Here is an 18,858-nt window from a genome sequence, read left to right as displayed (position 1 = left end):
ATTGGTGAGGATGAGTGGTGAGTAGTGAGGGTGAGTGGTGACGGTGAGTGGTGAGGGTGAGTGTTGAGGGTGAGTGGTGAGGGTGAGTGGCGGTTATGAGTGGTGATTAGTGAGGGGTGAGTGGTGAGGGTGAGCATGAGTGGTGAGGGTGAGCAGTGCGGGTGAGTGGTGATTGGTGAGGGTGTGATTGGTGAGGGTGTGATTGGTGAGGATGAGTGGTGAGTGGTCAGGGTGAGTGGTGAGGGTGAGTGGTTGTTCTGAGGGTGAGGATGAGTGGTGAGGGTGAGTGGCGGTTGTGAGTGGTGATGGGTGAGTGGTGAGCGGTGAGGGTGAGTGGTGAGGGTGAGTGCTGAGTGGTGAGAGAGTGGTTAGTTTTGAGGGTGAGTGGTGAGGTTGAGTGGTGAGGGTTAGTGGTGAGTGGTGATTGGTCAGTGGTGATTGGTGAGGATGAATGGTGAGTAGTGAGGGTGAAGTTGAGTGGTGAGGGTGAGTGGTGGTTGTGACGGTGAGTGGTGAGGGTGAGTGGTGAGGGTGAGTGGTGAGGCTGAATGGTGAGGGTGAATGGTGAGAGTGAGTGGTGAGGGAGAGTGGTGAGTGAGAGTGGTGAGGGTTAGTGGTGAGGGTTAGTGGTGAGGGTTAGTGGTGAGAGTGAGTGGTGAGCGTGAGTGGTGATTGTTGAGGGTGTGATTGGTGAGGATGAGTGGTGAGTGGTCAGGGTGAGTGGTGAGGGTGAGTGGTGAGGGTGAGTGGTGAGAGGTGAGGGTGAGTGTTGAGGGTGAGTGGTGAGTAGTGAGGGTGAGTGGTGAGCGTGACTGGTGAGGGAGAGTGGTGAGGGTGAATGATGAGGGTGAGTGGTGAGGGTGAGTGGCAAGTGGTGAGGGTGAGTGGTGATTGGTGAGGGTGTGATTGGTGAGGATTAGTGGTGAGGGTGAGTAGTGAGTGCTGAGCGGTGAGGGTGAGTGGTTGTTGTGAGGGTGAGTGGTGAGAGTGAGTGGTGAGGGTGAGTGGTGAGGGTGAGTGGTGATTGTTGAGGGTGTGATTGGTGAGGATGAGTGGTGAGTAGTGAGGGTGAGTGTTGAGGGTGAGTGGTGAGGGTGAGTGGCGGTTATGAGTGGTGATTAGTGAGGGGTGAGTGGTGAGGGTGAGCGTGAGTGGTGAGGGTGAGCAGTGCGGGTGAGTGGTGATTGGTGAGGGTGTGATTGGTGAGGGTGTGATTGGTGAGGATGAGTGGCGAGTGGTCAGGGTGAGTGGTGAGGGTGAGTGGCGGTTGTGAGTGGTGATGGGTGAGTGGTGAGCGGTGAGGGGTGAGTGGTGAGGGTGAGTGGTGAGGGTGAGTGCTGAGTGGTGAGAGTGGTTAGTTTTGAGGGTGAGTGGTGAGGTTGAGTGGTGAGGGTTAGTGGTGAGTGGTGATTGGTCAGTGGTGATTGGTGAGGATGAATGGTGAGTAGTGAGGGTGAAGTTGAGTGGTGAGGGTGAGTGGTGGTTGTGACGGTGAGTGGTGTGAGGCTGAATGGTGAGGGTGAATGGTGAGAGTGAGTGGTGAGTGGTGAGGGAGAGTGGTAAGTGAGTGGTGAGGGTTAGTGGTGAGGGTTAGTGGTGAGAGTGAGTGGTGAGGGTGAGTGGTGAGGGTGAGTGGTGAGGGAGATTGGTGAGGGAGGTTGGTGAGTGGTGAGTTGTGAGGGTGAATGGTGAATAGTGAGTGGGAGTGGTGAGTGGTGAGGATGAGTGGTAAGGGTGAGTTGTGAGTGAATGGTGAGGGTGAATGATGAGTACAGTCAATATGCACTGCTGTTATACCAGGTACCACCACCACAATATGTACTCCTCTCATCATAGCAGATACCACCACAGCAGTATGCACTGCTGTAATCATAGCAGGTACCAACACAGCAGTATGCACTGCTGTAGTGATAGTAGGTACAACCTCAGTCGGTATACACTGCTGTAGTGATAGTAGATACTATCGAGTTGGTAGATACCGCTATAGTAAATACTAAAACAGTCAGTATATACCACTACAGTCAGTCAATACTGCTACAGTCAGTATATATTATCTATATATATAAAATCGCGAATCTGTCTGTCTATCTGTCTGTCTGTGTGTCTGTGTGTCTCCGGACCATACGCACTTTCATTGGACGCCGGTTGCCCCTGCCAACGGCTAGCGACGCCTTCGCCGCTTTCATTGGACCTGGCAACGGCTAGCGACGCCTTCGCTAAGGGCTGCACTTTCATTGGACGGCGGTTGCCCCTGCCAACGGCTAGCCACGCCTTCGCCACTTTCATAGGCTCCGTAATTAATTAAATAATAGTCATTACACAGTATTGTTGGAGCGCTGAGGGGGGGGGGAAGGAACGCCACCCGTACCCTGCCTCTGCCAGGTGCCCAATTTTGGCGAGGCCGCAGGCTCTGCACGCTACTAGGCCTCAACACCCACCACGCCACTCTGAGGTAAATTCATCAAAGTTTTTCGTACTCTTCACTCCACCCCCACCACAATGTGTGCAATTAATATTACTTTTAAACCCAACGCGCCAACAATCGATTACTTAAATGTTCACTGTACAAATAGTCATTAAGCTGGGTCAGCGTACTGCCAGTCTATCATGTAGACTGTAGCCTGCTTATTAAGCTCGGCGAGCGTACTGCCACTCTATCATGTACACTCTAGCCTGCTTATGAAGCTGAGTGCGTGTACTGGCAGTCTATAATGTGGACTGTTGCCTGCTTATTATAATCGATTCTTTATATGTTCTTTGTACAAATAGTCATTAAGCTGGTTGAGCGCCCCCAGTTCGATTCCAACTCACGCCCACCACCGCTGACGATTATTTGAAACGGACCTGGGCCTCCCCTAGGTCGACTCAGCCTCAAACGCGCAACTGCTGTCGTGTGTGAACATCGTCACTGGGGAGACAAAGGCGGCCGGGCATCGTGGATCCAAGTCCCGGGCGAAGCCGGGTCATGTCTATTTGTGTATGTGTTTATGTGTATGTCTGTGTGTCTGTATGTATGTGTGTATGTATGTGTGTGTATGTGTTTGTGTGTATGTGTGTGTATGTATGTGCGTTTTTTTGTATGTCTTTATGTGTATGTCTGCGTGTCTGTATGTATGTGTGTATGACGCGTGTGCATGTGTTTGTGTGTATGTATGTGTGTGTCTATGTATGTGTGTATGTGTTTCTGTGTATGTGTGTGTATGTATGTGTTATGTGTGTGTCTGTGTGTCTGCATGTATGTGTGTGTGTATTGTGTATGTTTGTGTGTTTATGCTCGCATTACACAAATGTGTTGCAGGTCTAAGGCGTTCCTTGCGCAGCATTGCCGCTCCCTGAAAGTCGTGTGTGTCTGCAGCAAGCGCGTGTATGTGTACCTATGGACGCGCGCGCGTGTGTTGTGTAGGGGGAACGGTAGTGTAGTGCTTAGCGTGCTGTCTGTGTCTGTGTGTCTGTGTGTGTGTCTGTGTGTGTGCGTGTGTGGTGTGTGGGGAGCGGTAGTGTACTGCTTAGCGTGCTGTCTGTGTGTGTGTCTGTCTGTGTGTGTCTGCGTGTGTCTGTGTGTGTGTGGTGTGTGAGGATCGGTGGGTGTAGTGCTTAACGCTACGCTGCGCTACCAACCCGGCGAACCCAGTTCGATTCCCGCTCACGGCCACCACCGGTGACCATTATTTGAACCTCCCCTAGGTCGACTCTGCCTCAAACGAGTAACTGCTGTGGCGTATTAACATCGCCACTGGGGAGACAAAGGCGGCCGGCCGTGGTGGATACAAGTCCCGGGCGAAGCCGGGTAGTACAGCTAGTACTACTATACAGTCAGTACATATTACCACGGTGAGTAGCTACTAGAGTCAGTAGATACTATTATAGAGTGAGTAGATAGTTAGTACTATAGTCAGTGGATACTACTAGAGAGTCAGCAGATACTATACAGTTAGTCGTTACGAGTATATAGTCGGTAGATACTACTGTAGGCCCAGTAAATACTACTATGGTCAGTAGTTATTACAGTCACTAAATACTACTACACAGTCTGTAGCTACTACTGGCTCAGTAGATACTAAGGTACAGTCAGTAGATACTACTACAGAGTCAATAGATACCACTTCCTCTGTTGTATGTAAGGTGTTGTTAGTATATATACCTACGAGGGGTAAAGATATTTTTTGAGGGGGGGGGGGGGGGGGAGACCACAATTTTCGGAAACATTTTGACATCAACTATTTACCCTACACTTTCTACAACTTTTTGGACTTGTGAAAGCCTCTTATATATTTGTTGGTGGAGAAATGTACAAACAGCCCACCGGGCTTTGACAATACCTTAGTATCTGTGTATATATGTAAGGTTTTTAAGAAATATATTTTTCAACCGGGCAAAGCCGGGTACTTCCGCTAGTTGACTATATATATTTTATTCTCCGCAGGGAATGGATTCTTTGCTCCGCTGCAAGTCTCCTACCACCACTCTCCCATTGACATATTTCGTTGCTTCCTCTTAGTACCTTTCACGCGACGGTCAATGGTATAGTGTATAGCAGATTGTATAATAATAAATAGTATAAAAGTGTAATGTTTAATACAATGTATAAGGTTATAGTATCGTAATTGTAAAGTGAATATACAGCAGGGTGGGTAGAATAATAGTGTAATATTACAATGTATAGTCTATAAGCATATTAGTCGCTGCAGCTCCATACTATTAACATTCCTTCCCTTTATTAATGCTAACCTTACTCCCTCCCTTTGATGCTGCTAATCCTGCATAATGCACGGGCATATTATGACTTTGAAACCCCCCGCCCACCTCCTACGCATTCCACAAGTAATGACTAATCCCATATCTGCATTTCCCATAAATATGCTAAAGTCCTCTTGATATGCAAATTATTTTGTCAAGGCGCTCTTCCCCCTCCAACCCAGCTTAAATATACGCTCCAAGCCTGGTGGTGTTTCATTCAGACGCTGTCTTTCCGATAGACCTGTTCTTCACCTGAGGACGGCTGCTTGCGTTGTGGCCGAAACGTCGTGAGAATTATTTTATGTTTTATTTTTATTATTTCCCTTCTACGTGACTTTACCGAAAGAACCAAGAAGTTGACAATGATGTCGAACAAGTGGAGACTCTTTGACTTTTTGAAGCTATTAACATACATTTGTTATCATGTTACAGTGTATTATCCGTTATTTTTCCATTAAAAACGATGTTAGTACTCTTTGGTTCTTTCGGTAAAGTCACGTAGGTATACAATTAAATAAATCACGTTTCGGGCGCAACACAAGTGTTCGTCATCAGGTGGGACAATCACAGCAAGAACCAATCGCTGAAGTGGGCAAAAGGAGTGCCGTGACAAGAGGCTATAGAGGTAAGAGATGGGGGGAGGAGCCAGGGAGAGATAAGAGGGTGGGGGTGTGGGGTAAGGGGAATGACGGACGCTTGTTGCGCCCGAAACGTCGTGATTTAATTTATACCTACGTGACTTTACCGAAAGAACTAAAGAGTATGGATCCCTGCAGTCACGAAAACCTCAAATCCCATATAAGTGTTAACAAAAAAATTGAAGCACCCTGTACATGGCTACGTACTGCCCAATGGTGGCCATATGCAGTATTACAAGTTATACATTACATTGTATGTTGAACTTCTTTCGCACCATAGACAGCCGAGCTAATTGGGAGATGCGGGGGAAGGACAACTTACACAAAAAACTGCTTTAAAGCAATGAGTTTTCAGTTTAGATTTAAAAGTGCATAGCTCCAGTGGCTTCCTAATATTGGAAGAGCATTCCTTACGGCCGCAGAAGCGAATCTGAAAGCGTGCGATGCGGTGACCATCTTTGTTCAATGGCTTGCAAAAGTTGGTGCGATGACCGGAGTTTGCATGATGGTTTTGTGACTCCGCTTGGTGGCCAGTACTACTCTTAAACCTAACCCATAATCCACACTTGTCTTCCCCAACACAACCGAACCCCCTAACCTTAAACCCAACCCTCTAAACCTAGCCCCCAACTCAAACCTCAATATAAACGTGAATTATCCTGGCTAAGTCTCTATTGAAAAAAACGTCTTCGCTGAATGGGCTTTGCTGGGGAACTAAACTAATTCTGACTCCCCCATGCCTACCTTGAGGCGTTTGTGTTCAGCTCCCGGTGTGCACTGCGAATTTATGCCTATGAGAGCCTTTACACAAAGTCACCATTGGAATAGGATTTATCCTCACATGTACAGTTATTTTAGTAGTTGTAGATGTGCATTTACATAAAAGCGCAACTAGCCCCGTTTATTGTGTAGTAGAATCAGAATATTTATACGGAGGAATCCAATGCGCTATAAAGCTTTTTCAGAGATGTCCAGTACACATGTCCACCAGAGGGTGACTTGTAACCACAGAACAGCTCACTCTAACCCATACAGATCCAGACACAGACCCACAGATTAATGGAGACCCAGACTGAAACAGATCCAATATACTCATACAGAAACCCATAAACTTAGAAACTCAGATACTCAAGAGAGAACCACAGACTAGCACCCAAACCCATAAACTCAAGAGCTCCCGTTACATGTCGGTCCGTGGCCTTGTCTTGATCTGTGATGACGAGAAAAAAAGACAGGCCACTTGCCTCACATTTTAACTGATAGTTCAGCCGGCAGGACAGGCTGTCACTGAAAACATACCTTTATGACTATTCAGACAAACCATATTCTTCTAGTTTCATTTAATGTAGTTTCATAGCAATATTGAATATTTTATTTTTCAGACTTTTGTCAGGAATGTAGGGCAGTAAAATGGCATTCACAAGTTAACCAGACCTCTTAACATACGGCGGTGCTGGTACCGCATGTCCGCCAGAGGGCGACACCTCGTCATGTAACGAATCACTTGATGTTAATGCTCGTGCATAGTCGACAAAAAACACACATTCACCGATAATGGGGGAAAGTTTGGCAAGCACTCTCAGCTTAGAGGTGGACAAGAGGGATACTGGCCTGTAGCTGGAGGGCAATTATTGCGGCTTTCCAGGTTTTAGGATGGCCATGACTTTGGCTTCCATGCTTTTGGAACTTTGCCTGTCCTGTGTACGATGGTGAAGAGGTTTGCAAACCATTGCTATCCCAAGTCCCAGGTTCTTTTGGATTTCAGGACCCAAACCATCATATCCCAGAGCCTTGTTGGATGTTATGGCCCTGAGGCCTGCTTCCACTCATTGTGATAGTTGGCTGGATTTGTTGCTTGCAGTTGGCTGAAGGTGATGGGTGAGGTGTTTCCATACAGCTTGTTTGGCGAGCTTGTCCATCGATGCTTTTGAGCAGGACAGCATCTCGGAAGGCAGCATTCGCTGATCTTTTGCGATCTGTGCTGTTCGTTTTGAGGTACCTAGGTTCCAAAGGAGCTGCCAGGCTATACGGCTGGATTGAATTGTCAAAATCTGCAGTGACGCCTTCTCAACGTTTTCTTTTGGGAGTCTAAACTTCTTCATATTTCACCTCCACTCCTTGCCAGTTTGTGAGGCTTGAATTATTTTCGGTTTCTTTTTTCACGAGTTGAATCATCTTCACATTTTACCTCCACTCCTGGCTAGGTTGAGAAGCTGGAATGTTCTTCTGGCTCTTTTTTCACAACAGTCAAATCATCTTAACATTTCACCTCCACGCCTGGCCAGGTTATGAAGCTGGTAATTTCTTCTAGTTGTTTTACAAAAGATGAGGTCATTGCACAACCTTGACTTTTACATTTCGATTTCACCTTCCTCTCTTTGTGGATCTTCTGATGCTTGTTTCGGACCGATGACCATGCAAATGCCTCCCCACACACAGTGCACTTAAATGGCTTCTCACCTGTGTGTTTTCTGGTGCCTGTGAAGATTTTCTGACATTGTAAATGCCTTCCCACACTTGGTGCACTTGAAAGGTTTCACTCCTGTGTGTTGTCTCTGGTGATTGTGTAGAAGTGTTGACCGTGTATATGTCTTCCCACACAGAGTGCACTTGAATGGCTTCTCACCCGTGTACATTTTCTGCTGATTGTGAATATATGACTGTGTAAATGCCTCCCCATCCACAGTGCACTTCAATAACTTCTTGCCTGTGTGTTTTCTCGTGTCTGCGAAGATCTCCTGATCGTGTAAATGCCTTCCCACACACAGTGCACTCGAAGCGCTTCTCATCCGTGCGTGTACTCTGGTGTCTGTGAAGATGTGATAACCGTGCAAATTCCTTCCCACACACAGTGCACTTGAAGGGCTTCTCTCCTGTGTGTGTTCTCTGGTGATTGTGAAGAGCTGATGGCTGTGAAAATGCCTTCCCACACACAGTGCATTGAAATGGTTTCTCGCCCGTGTGTGTTCGCTGGTGATTCTTCATGTTGCCAGAGTGATCCGTGCTATATGAACACTGGCCGTTGCCGATCATTGCTACAACTTGGTGGGCTCTCATGAAATTGTCTTTTCCGAGACCAAGGTTCTCTGCAAACCTCCTGGCTACCATCAAACGTTTGTACACGAAGCCATACAAATATAAAAACACAGACATAATTTAAACCGTGATGATGGGTACAAACTTAGTAATCATTGGAAAGATGTTATCAACCACGCAAAAAAGACTTAATTACACATTTTTGGACCATCTTATCTGACAGGCACTATTTTACTTTACTTTACCGAGTGTTAACATCCCCAGTGTTTAACAGTACTCTCTTCATTGTTCAGCCAGCACTGGTATAAACATGGGCATTTTCGTTATTTTCTATCATGTGTATCAACAGGTGCTTGTACACACACATGTCCACGTACACTTGCACCACACTCTCTTTTGGCCTCCCCTCCCCCTCTCTGTCCAATGCGTTGGCGTGTGCAGCAGTAGTTGCTTGCGCACAACCATGTCAACGCCGCCGACTTGTACCACGTCGTGCATTCTTTTGGCCCCGCCCCCTCCCGATGCGTTCTACGTGGCACGTCGTGCCGTCTTTGAGCCCCGCCCCCCTCCCTCCCGATACGTTCCATTCATTGGCTACCACATTCTGATAAGCTCCCTCCCCCTCTCCTTCCCCCTCAACTTGCTTTTAAGGGATTACATCTTGAATCATTGCCTCACTTGATGCAGCAAATCTGGCTGTGACGGTCCCACCTGATGACGGAGACTTGTGTTGCCTCCGAAACGTCGTGATTTTTATTTTATTTTACTTTCATTAATTTTAATGTTTTACCTACGTGACTTTACCGAAATAACCTAAGAATATGAATCCTTGCAGTCACGAAAGCTTCAAATCTAGAATTTGTGTCTCTTAGTGCCGGATTGCGCCGGGTGTCTCTGCTCCATGTCATTGATCCTGCAGAGCAGAGGCACTGGTAGCTGCAGACAGAAAACAGCAATATCCACTCAACCTCCATCAACATAAGGCACAAACATGCACGGGTATGCACACATATATGAACAAAGATTCTCCAAATAGCCTGTAAGATACTGTTATGGCAAGTTTTTTAGCAAGCACCTATGAAGGCCGGAATGGCGCACAAGGGAGTGGGTGGTCAGCACCACGCCCGGCTACCTTTGTCTCCCAGTGCTGATGTTTACACACTGCACCAGCTACACATTTAAGGGTGAGTCGACCTAGGGGAGGCTCTGGATCAGTTCAGATATTCGTCAGAGTTGGTCATGAGCAGGAACCGAACATGGGTGGCCAGGATTATAGAGCAGCGCGCAATCCATTACACTTTTTGTTGTCCTTCCACCGCACCTCCGATTAACATGGTTGGCTACATACGGTGTGAAAGAAGTTCAACATACACGACTGCTCTCCAAAGTATACTCATACAGACGCACGTAAACATACGCACGTAAACATACGCACGTAAACATTCGCACAAAAACACAAAATATCCCCTAATAAGTTACATCGGCTTTTAGGCCAAGTGCTGCAATTATTTCGCACTAATGGGAATCGGCACAACATATAATGGCAGTGTGTTCTGCACTTTGCAAATACAGGAATACCCCGATTATTATTTTCTATCTTTTACATCATTTCGCAAAATACGTCGTCAATGTATTAATACCACTACCTCATTTGCATTGCCTCAACCAACACTTACGTTGCTGACAGCATCTGTCCTTTCTCATCTTCGTCCCTCAGCCTTCGCCTCTACCTATCCTGTAAATTACTTTGATTTACGTTTTTTCGATATTCGTCGCACATTTCCGGAACGCATCCCAGAAGTAAACCGAGGTATTTCTGTACACAGCACATTCATACACAACAAAGAATTTACACTCTCACCAACTATGCAATCACACACAACACAGTTTACTCCCACATAGTATACTAACAGACACGATACACACACTGCACTCACACAATTTATTCTGCCCATATTTTATTATTGTGATACCATCTACCACCTAGCGTGTGAATCTAGAACTCATCATTGCAACATGTACATTAACTCAAATCTGTCCATCCTGGACATCCAGAGACACCATGACTAATCTTCCAATAACCTAAATTAATAGTTCCTCTAACTCTATTCCCGATACTCTTATGTTTTTTCGGTACTCTTAGGTTTTTTCGGTGGCTTTACCGAAAAAACCTAAGAGTATGAATCCTTGCAGTAACGAAAGCTTCAAATCTAGAATCTATCCCCGATATTCAGAAATGCCTTCTATCGACTAGAAATTGCACATGCTAAAACTTTAGTAATAAAAAAATGTTTTGGCGTTGTTGCTCCTCATTCCTGGAATACCCTTGCTGCTCATCCATAGCTTGGTTCCCTCCTTTCACACTCCCTCTTTATGTCCCTTTTTACACACTTTTATTTAACTGTCTGTTGTTGTTGTCGTTGTTGTATCCTCAAATCTTGTAACCCACTTCCCAATGTGGTATCGACTGCAAACTTGGTATACTTATGTCAGACTGATGCCAATACTATATTCTATCATAAAAATATATTTTAAAACATTATTTTTTATATGTTACTAGCTTTACTACCTGGCTTCACCCGGGACTTGGATTTACCACGCCCGGCCGCCTTTGTCTCCCCAGTGGCGATGTTCACACACCACACCAGTTACTTGTTTGAGGCCGAGTCGACCTAGGGGAGGCCCAGGACCGGTTCAAATAATCGTCACCGGTGGTGGCCGTGAGCGGGAATCGAACTCGGGTCGCCAGGTTCGTAACGCAGCGTAGCGCTAACCACGACACTACAATGCGTTACGCTTCCACACGCGCGGGTCACATGACAGATGTGACGTCACAGCTCACTTCCGTGCAAAATAATTTTCATTATTGAGCCCCCCCCCCCCTAAAAAAAATACAAAAGCCTGTCGGGAAGTACGCTAAATATTTTGAACAGACACACATAATCACAACTTTGCCTTTTATATATATATGGAGATGGAGATAAAGAGATGTTCGGCTTGGCTCTCATTGTCCACGCTCAACTCACGTTGGATGTAAATCACCACGGTCCCTTACGCTATGGCAAGCCTCGGGGCCACTTCCTGGAGTCGTCGAGTTCTTCCATTACTCGTACATTTCATGAAAGCGTGTTTTTAAAAAGTTTTTTTTATATTACTTATTCTAGCTTCCCTTCCTCTAATATAGTTGCAGTTTTATTTGCGTGTATCGTTTACGACCGTTAAATACCTCGTGTGATAGTTGTGCAACATCCCTCGGACCCTGTACTTGTTCTCTGCAATATTGATGTTTTTAAATCCTTTATATTAAGTTCGCTTGCTTGCTTAGGACCGTGCAAATCTTTCGGTCGTTTTTTAACCCACTTCCCGTGATCTAATCGAGCTGACATTTTGCACACAGACTCGTTGTGCGTGACAATGCATTTTCTTGAAAAAAAATCCTAAATTTTACACTGTTTAGGGAAAAATAAATAAATATTCAATTACCGCTTGTTTAATGCTGCCAATCATCTGACCCATAGTTGGCAGCCATCTCAAGCCAGAGGACGAGAGGACTCTTGCCGCCCCGATGCCACGCATATAAAGGATTTATAGTGAAAAACTTTGTTTTTACGGGTTTACTTGTTTGTATTGTTTAGACGTCGCTGTGCTAAATGGGATAATCCGTGTAACAATTAAACGCACACCTATGGAAACCTATACGTGCAAACTTACACAGAAAAATTAACCCATAAAAACAAAAGTTTTTCACTATAAATCCTTTATATGCGTGGCATCGGTTTTATTTTATTATTCATTTCTGTTTTTCTTGAGTAAGAGTTTCATTTTTATCACATTGGTATTTTAAATTAAATATTAAATTTTCTTTTTCCTAAAAAGTGGAAAATTTAGGAAAAAATTTTTCACGAAAATAAATTGTCATCCACAACGATTCTGTGTGCAAAATGTCAGCTCGATTGGATCACGGGAAGTGGGTTAAAAAACGACCGAAAGATTTGCACGGTCGTAAGCGCGCAAGCAAGCAAGTGAACTTAATATAAAGGATTTAAAAAAGACAACCACCAACTCATTGTCCCATCCACTCAACTCACCACCCCACTCTCTCACCCAGCCACAACACTCGGCAGCGGGTAGACCATTACGATGTTCGCCATGTAATCCATGCAGTGTTAAGTATCTGTATGTATACTATTCAAGTCAAATACACTTATTTAGACTATACATCCTAAATGTATATACTTGTCTGGGCAATTCTAATCGCATATATACACTACGCCACGTACCTATCTAAACTATGCTGATCCGCACTACGGATGTCATATATATCAAAGCGGAAGTCTAATCACTACTTATTTACGTATTAAAAATACACCTTTTTGTATTATAAAAAATAACCGGTACATCACGAAGTCGAACCGCGATCGGCTGCGGGCTCGGGCTCCGCGGCCGAATGATTTTTTGTAGAAAGGCCGAGGCTTGGGCCTAGCCGCTCGCTCTCCCCGATCTCGAAGATAGGAAACCCGGCGCAAGTCGTGACAAGCGGTCATTGCGGCGATACGGGAAATTCTGCGGTTATATATATTGAAAAATTGGCGCAGAGGCAAAAGTTCCGCGACAAGAAAACACTCACATCACAGACACCAGTCAAGAACGGATTCCAACGCGACTGATAATGATCGTAGATCGATTCTACTCGTCTGAATCGCGAACCTACGGATCGGATCGTTTCTTATACTGTACCAGAATCTGTATTGCGACGTGCGGATTGGATCGATTCCACATTCAAAAGTCGGCGAATCGCTGCTGGCAACATGGAATTTTCATACAGAAATTAATAAGCTGAATAAAATACGTTTCTTAAACTCGCATATAATTAAACGTGTCAGAAATATACACATGGTTTATTTTCCATTTATTTTGGTTGTAAGGGGCGAGCGAGGATTTGATAGAATATAGAGTGGATGTGCAGATGACGTCCCTAAACAGCAGTCAAGGAGGACCGGGAAGGAAAAATAAATTTGGCATTTAACTAAGGTGGTAGTGCAAAAGACTTGAATTGAATAGTTATCTCTGATCGTGACACCTCACTGAAAGAACCATGAATATGGAGGTCTTTAGTCTGTGGTTCTGATTTAGTTTCACATTGCCTACGTCCACATGCTACGTCCAAACAGCAGTGCAGCGGAAATGGAGGTGTACATCTCCCCCTTATTTATTCTCAGCAGAACATGTCAATTCGTTACACGTACAGCACACCGGTGTGTTGGAGAGCCAAGCCAAATGTGGCTGTCGCCTGATAAAGCTAGTTGTAATTACTGGTGAAACGTCGTACTCAGATTGTAAATGTTGTGGCTTGGCTCTCCAACACACCGGTTAGTGCTGCACTAGTGACGAATTGGCCACGTTCTGTTTAAGTGACAAACCTTACTAGTTGGCTGTGTCGGGTGGTGGCGGGTTTAACGACACATTTAAATATTTACGCCAACCCCAAAAAACCTGTATTATACAGTGGTTTACTAAATGATCTAAAGTTTGGAATACTGAACCCTTAGAATTCAAAATATTACTAAATTCTGGCAATCACTTTGTCCCCCAATGCAGCATAGGAGGGCACGAATGGAGCTTTTCATGTAGGATTTTAACCGTGAAATTTCACTTCCTTTTCATCGTAATAGTGAAATCCACTACACCGGCGTCGTGGCTCTGTAGAAACAATGAGTCCGAGTCCATCTTCTCGTCGACAGCAGTACCAGCCACCTTACCGGTGGTGTGAGTGGGGCGGCGGGAGGCACACGATGCTCTCCTTGCCGTCCAGCATGGCCTCCAGCCTCGCCCGCCAACGCCCGTGCTGCTGCTGCCGCCTCAGCGAGGCACGCAGGCGGGCGAGATGCCCGCCCAGCTCGCGCGTTGCCTCCCACAGCGCCAACTCTGGCGTCCCCACCGCGCCGCTTTCTCTCTCCTGCTGGTGCCCGCCCCGGTGCTGCCTCTGCTGCTGCTTCAGATGTAGGTGGAAGGGCAGGTGCAGAAGCAGCAAGGTGGCAGCGAGCCGCTGGGCTGGAGCCTGCAGAGATCGCACCACCATGCTCGCCTCCTGCTGTGCTGACTCGGCGAGATCTCGCACAGCTGATGGTGCAGAGCCGCACTGCAGCGGGTGAAGTAGTTATGCCAATAACAGATGCAGAGCGGAACAGAACGAGTAAACAGGCAGCACGATATTATGGGAAACTCCGTAATATCATGTAAGAACATATACAGATGGATATAATGACACTCCTTGTGAGTAGGACCAGGTGTGTTTATATCTGAAGTGTGCTTTTATGACAATATATAGTGCCATTCATGAAAATTGCATCTCAAATCATATACAATGTGTTGCTCAAATTTTCCTATATTCATGATTAATCCACGAAATCGGTAACGCATCGCTGGTGTAATGTATGTATGGTCGTGTGAGATCCCGGACATTCCTTACTAATCCCTGGGATTCCCGTAATGTCATTTTTCACAATACGCTAGTTACAATATAAATTTTCATGATAAAACGATAATCAGGATATCAGTTTCCCTCAACTCTGCAACTGTATTTAACATGTGTACTATAAATTTTGTGTTTTGCAGTACTTGAGAATAAAAAGTATCAGTAGAAATTAAAATTACTAATAGTTAAATGCTGTTCAATCAACAAGCCTGCCATAATTATTGTAATCACTGCAACTTTACAATCTACACATACTCCAAAGTTAAACAATAGTGAATTAATTATTTGTATAAAATGCAAGAATAACAACATTACATAATTGCCATGCTGATAAAAACAAGTGTTAACTGTTATCTATTACTACTTTGATAGTGCTGTTTGTTGCTAGCCGCTTAATGATTTGGCTATTTTGCCATGTGCTCAGAAACTGCATCTATATATATAAAATCGTGAATCTGTCTGTCTGTGTGTCTGTGTGTCGCCGGACCATACGCACTTTCATTGGACGGCGGTTGCCCCTGGCAACGGGTAGCGACGCCTTCGCCGCTTTCATTGGACGGCGGTTGCCCCTGCCAACGGGTAGCGACGCCTTCGCCGCGGGGTGGACGCCATTTTTTATTCCCGTTAAAAATAGGCGCACGCATTAACACGCGACTCTGAGGTAAATTCATCAAAGTTTCACGTCCTCTTCACTCCCCCCCCACCACAATGTGTGCAATTACTATTATAGGGTCGGTCGATTATTAAATTATAGCGATTAGACAGTATTATTGCAGCGCGGGGGGGGGGGGGGGGACCGCACCCGTACCCAGCCTCAACCGGGTGGGAAAATCAGGCGAGGCCGGAGGCTCTGCACGGTGCTAGGCCTCGACACCCACCCCGCGACTCTGAGGTAAATTCATCAAAGTTACACGTCCTCTTCACTCCCCCGCCACCACAATGTGTGAGATTACTATTATAGGCTCGGTAAATCATAAAATTATAGTGATTACACAGTATTATTGTATCGCGGGGGATCGGCGCACGTCACTAAAACCCTACAACGGATCGGCGCGCCTCACTAAAACCCTACAACGGATCGGCGCGCATCACTAAAACCCTACAACGGATCGGCGCGCCTCACTAAAACCCTATAACAGATCGGCACGCCTCACACAAACCCTACAACGGATCGGCGCGCCTCACTAAAACCCTACAGCGGATCGGCGCGCCTCACACAAATCCTACAACGGAAGCGTAACGCATTGTAGTGTCGTGGTTAGCGCGCCACGCTACGAACCCGGCGACCCGAGTTCGATTCCCACTCACGGCCACCACTGGTGACGATTATTTGAACCGGACCTGGGCCTCCCCTAGGTCGACTCAGCCTCAAACGAGTAACTGGTGTGGTGTGTGAACATCGTCACTGGGGAGACAAGGCGGCCGGGCGTGGTGAATCCAAGTTCCCGGGCGAAGCCGGGTAGTAAAGCTAGTTTAAAATAAAATATTCAAAAATACTTTTTTTAAACACGCTTTAATGAAATGTACCGTACTCGTAATGGCAGAACTCCACGACTCCAGGAAGTGGCCCCGCAGCTTGCCACAGTGTAAGGGACCGTGGTGATTTAGAGGCAATGTGAGTTGAGCGTGGACAATTAGAGCCGTAAAAAAGATTGTTTAAAAATATTTTTTTTATTTTAAATGATAGAATATAGTATTGTCATCAGTATGACATACCTATACCAAGTTTTCAGTCGATAGGACATTGGGAAGACGGTTGAAATAGAGTTACAAGATTTGAGGATATGACAGCAGACAGTGAGTTAAATAAAAGCGTGTTAAATGTTTAAAAATATATATTTAAAATGTGTAATGATAGAATATAGTATTGTCATCAGTATGACATAGCTATACCAAGTTTGCAGTCAATACGGCATTAAGAAGACGGTTGAAATTGAGTTACAAGATTTGAGGATACGACAACAGACAGAGTTAAATAAAAGCGTGTAAAATGTTTAAACATATTTATTTTTTATAATAGAATATAGTCTTCTCATCAGTATGACATAAGTATACCAAGTTTGCAGTCGATAGCACATTGGGAAGTGGGTAAAAATTGAGTTACAATATTTTTTAAGGATACGACAACAGACGGAGCGAGTTAAATAAAAGCGTGTAATAAAAAGAAAACTATTTTTCAAAGCACGAGTTTAAATGGAACTATTTATTTAGAGATCTAATTATCATTTAATATTTTGTCAAGAAATAAGATTGTAGAAAAATAAAATGACCCATGATGGTCACGATGCGACATTCAGTAAAACGGACGATACGCAGATTATAGTGGATCTTGTATTATATGGTGTATCGTATTGTCACATTCCGGCGACCCTACTAACCCCTAACTCCGTTATGCAAGACCATGACAGTGCCGTGGGGTCGTGCCGCACCTCACTGAGCCACGTAGCGTGACTGCGACATAGCGCGCAGTGCACGTCCCTTTCAATCCTCGCGAGACTCTTGCCCACCGAGCCGAGCCGAGAATCGAGGGACATGTCCTGCACCCCCTCCGTCCCCCGGTGACATGGCACAGCTGAGCTGGGGCAACGACCCCGATGCTCTTGCTGAATCAGCTTCACTTCCACAACACTCTCCTAGAAATCAGCACAGCACAGCAACCATTATAGATGGTATGTGGTAATTTTCGTTCTCTCCAAAATTCCGTGAATCCGTACAACTCTTTTATAAAACTATTTTTGTTTACCATTCACTCTTTTTCAGAAGCTACCTGGACACAAATTATAGCTCAACAAAGTGGCTTATGTCATTCAAGGTCAACATTTGATTCTTGCATCTTGTCTTTCTTAAATGTGATTAGACAAAAAAATGGTTGTGCTGAGTAGGACGTGTGCACAGTGTGTGGGCCAATCGCAGAGACAGGCATTGGAGTTGTCTCCACAAGTCCTGCGACCAAGAGGGAGACCTAAGAGCAGATGGTGGAAATAGACAATTAGGGCACAACTATGAGTGTTTGTGTAAGTCTATGGGCCTCTGTTATTCTATAAGTCTAAGGCCCTATAATAGGTGACTGTTAGGGAAGATTTTGGAGGTCATGTGTCTACTGTGCAGCAGCTGCGGGATCTGGCAAAAGGCAGAAAGTTTTGGTGAGGTCTGGTGGCATCAACAGCTTTGGCCACGATGACATTTATAGAGTTTTTTAACACCTATATATGATATTTAATTTGTAATGTGTGTTCCTTTAAAATGAACTGTTATGTTCATTTATCAATCTGCTTTGTCTGTCATGTTTGTTACATTAGCCGAAAAGTCCACAAATGCATATTACTAAAAAATGTTAGAGCCTCTTATCAGTCCACTGCTCAATAAAGGTCTCCCCATGCCGTTTCAGTCATGATTGTTTAGCCATACTACACGATGCTGGTTAGTGTGGGTTGGTGAAGGGGAACACCAGCACCAGTTCAGATATCACCACTGATGGTAGCCATAATTGAAATAGAACTCAGGTCACACAGGACACTCTACACAAGGTTTCTAGGCGCTCACTCAGAAAACATATTGTGCCCTGATGTGTCACTACAGCTGGTGTCATGCTCACCATCCACTGCCAGAAAGCAGGCTCCATATTCCTCCACTCAATGAAGGCCTCCAGTCTGGCATTTTCCTCTCCAAGCTGCTGTAGGACCTGGGCAATGAGACACTGTCCCATAAACCACTCCCTCCGTCAATGACCATAGAGATTACACCTGCACATAGCAGAAACCAGGCAAGGTCAGGGAGTTGGTGGTGAAAAGGTGATGAGTTACAATTGTTTCTTTTAACAAAGTTTAATGGTAAGTTTTTTACATCTCATATTTATTGTCCTGTGTCTGCGATTCATTTCCCTGTGTTAGATTCCTAGTTATGGGTCCCTGGTTGCAAAGCCCTGGTTCCAGGCTTGACCGTACCCATATGAGTCAATGTCAGACTTGTGCA

The 18,858-nt window shown here is 45.3% G+C and overlaps 2 protein-coding genes across 2 annotated transcripts in view; both read right to left on the bottom strand.

The window, feature by feature from the left end:
- The window catches only part of LOC133347978 (uncharacterized), a 44,501-nt gene extending 30,011 nt beyond the window's left edge, over positions 1-14,490 (bottom strand). Inside the window, exons 1-2 of the mRNA XM_061560738.1 lie at positions 14,217-14,490; positions 9,123-9,143 (exon numbers count right to left, since the gene is read on the bottom strand). Coding sequence (XP_061416722.1) covers positions 9,123-9,143; positions 14,217-14,490 — 295 coding nt within the window. The remainder of the gene's footprint in view (positions 1-9,122; positions 9,144-14,216) is intronic.
- Positions 14,491-16,818: 2,328 nt separating this feature from the next.
- The window catches only part of LOC133347918 (actin-binding protein WASF3-like), a 34,958-nt gene continuing 32,918 nt past the window's right edge, over positions 16,819-18,858 (bottom strand). The window contains exons 5-6 of the transcript XR_009755756.1: positions 18,482-18,568; positions 16,819-17,519 (exon numbers count right to left, since the gene is read on the bottom strand). The gene's annotated coding sequence lies outside the window, so the exon portion shown is untranslated. The remainder of the gene's footprint in view (positions 17,520-18,481; positions 18,569-18,858) is intronic.

Source organism: Lethenteron reissneri, chromosome 26, assembly GCF_015708825.2.
Source record: "Lethenteron reissneri isolate LAM-NWPU_2019-01 chromosome 26, ASM1570882v1, whole genome shotgun sequence".
In the NCBI taxonomy this organism is placed as follows: Eukaryota; Metazoa; Chordata; class Hyperoartia; order Petromyzontiformes; family Petromyzontidae; genus Lethenteron; species Lethenteron reissneri.
Note: the sequence above shows the minus strand (reverse complement) of the source record. Positions and strands in the feature narration are given on the sequence as shown.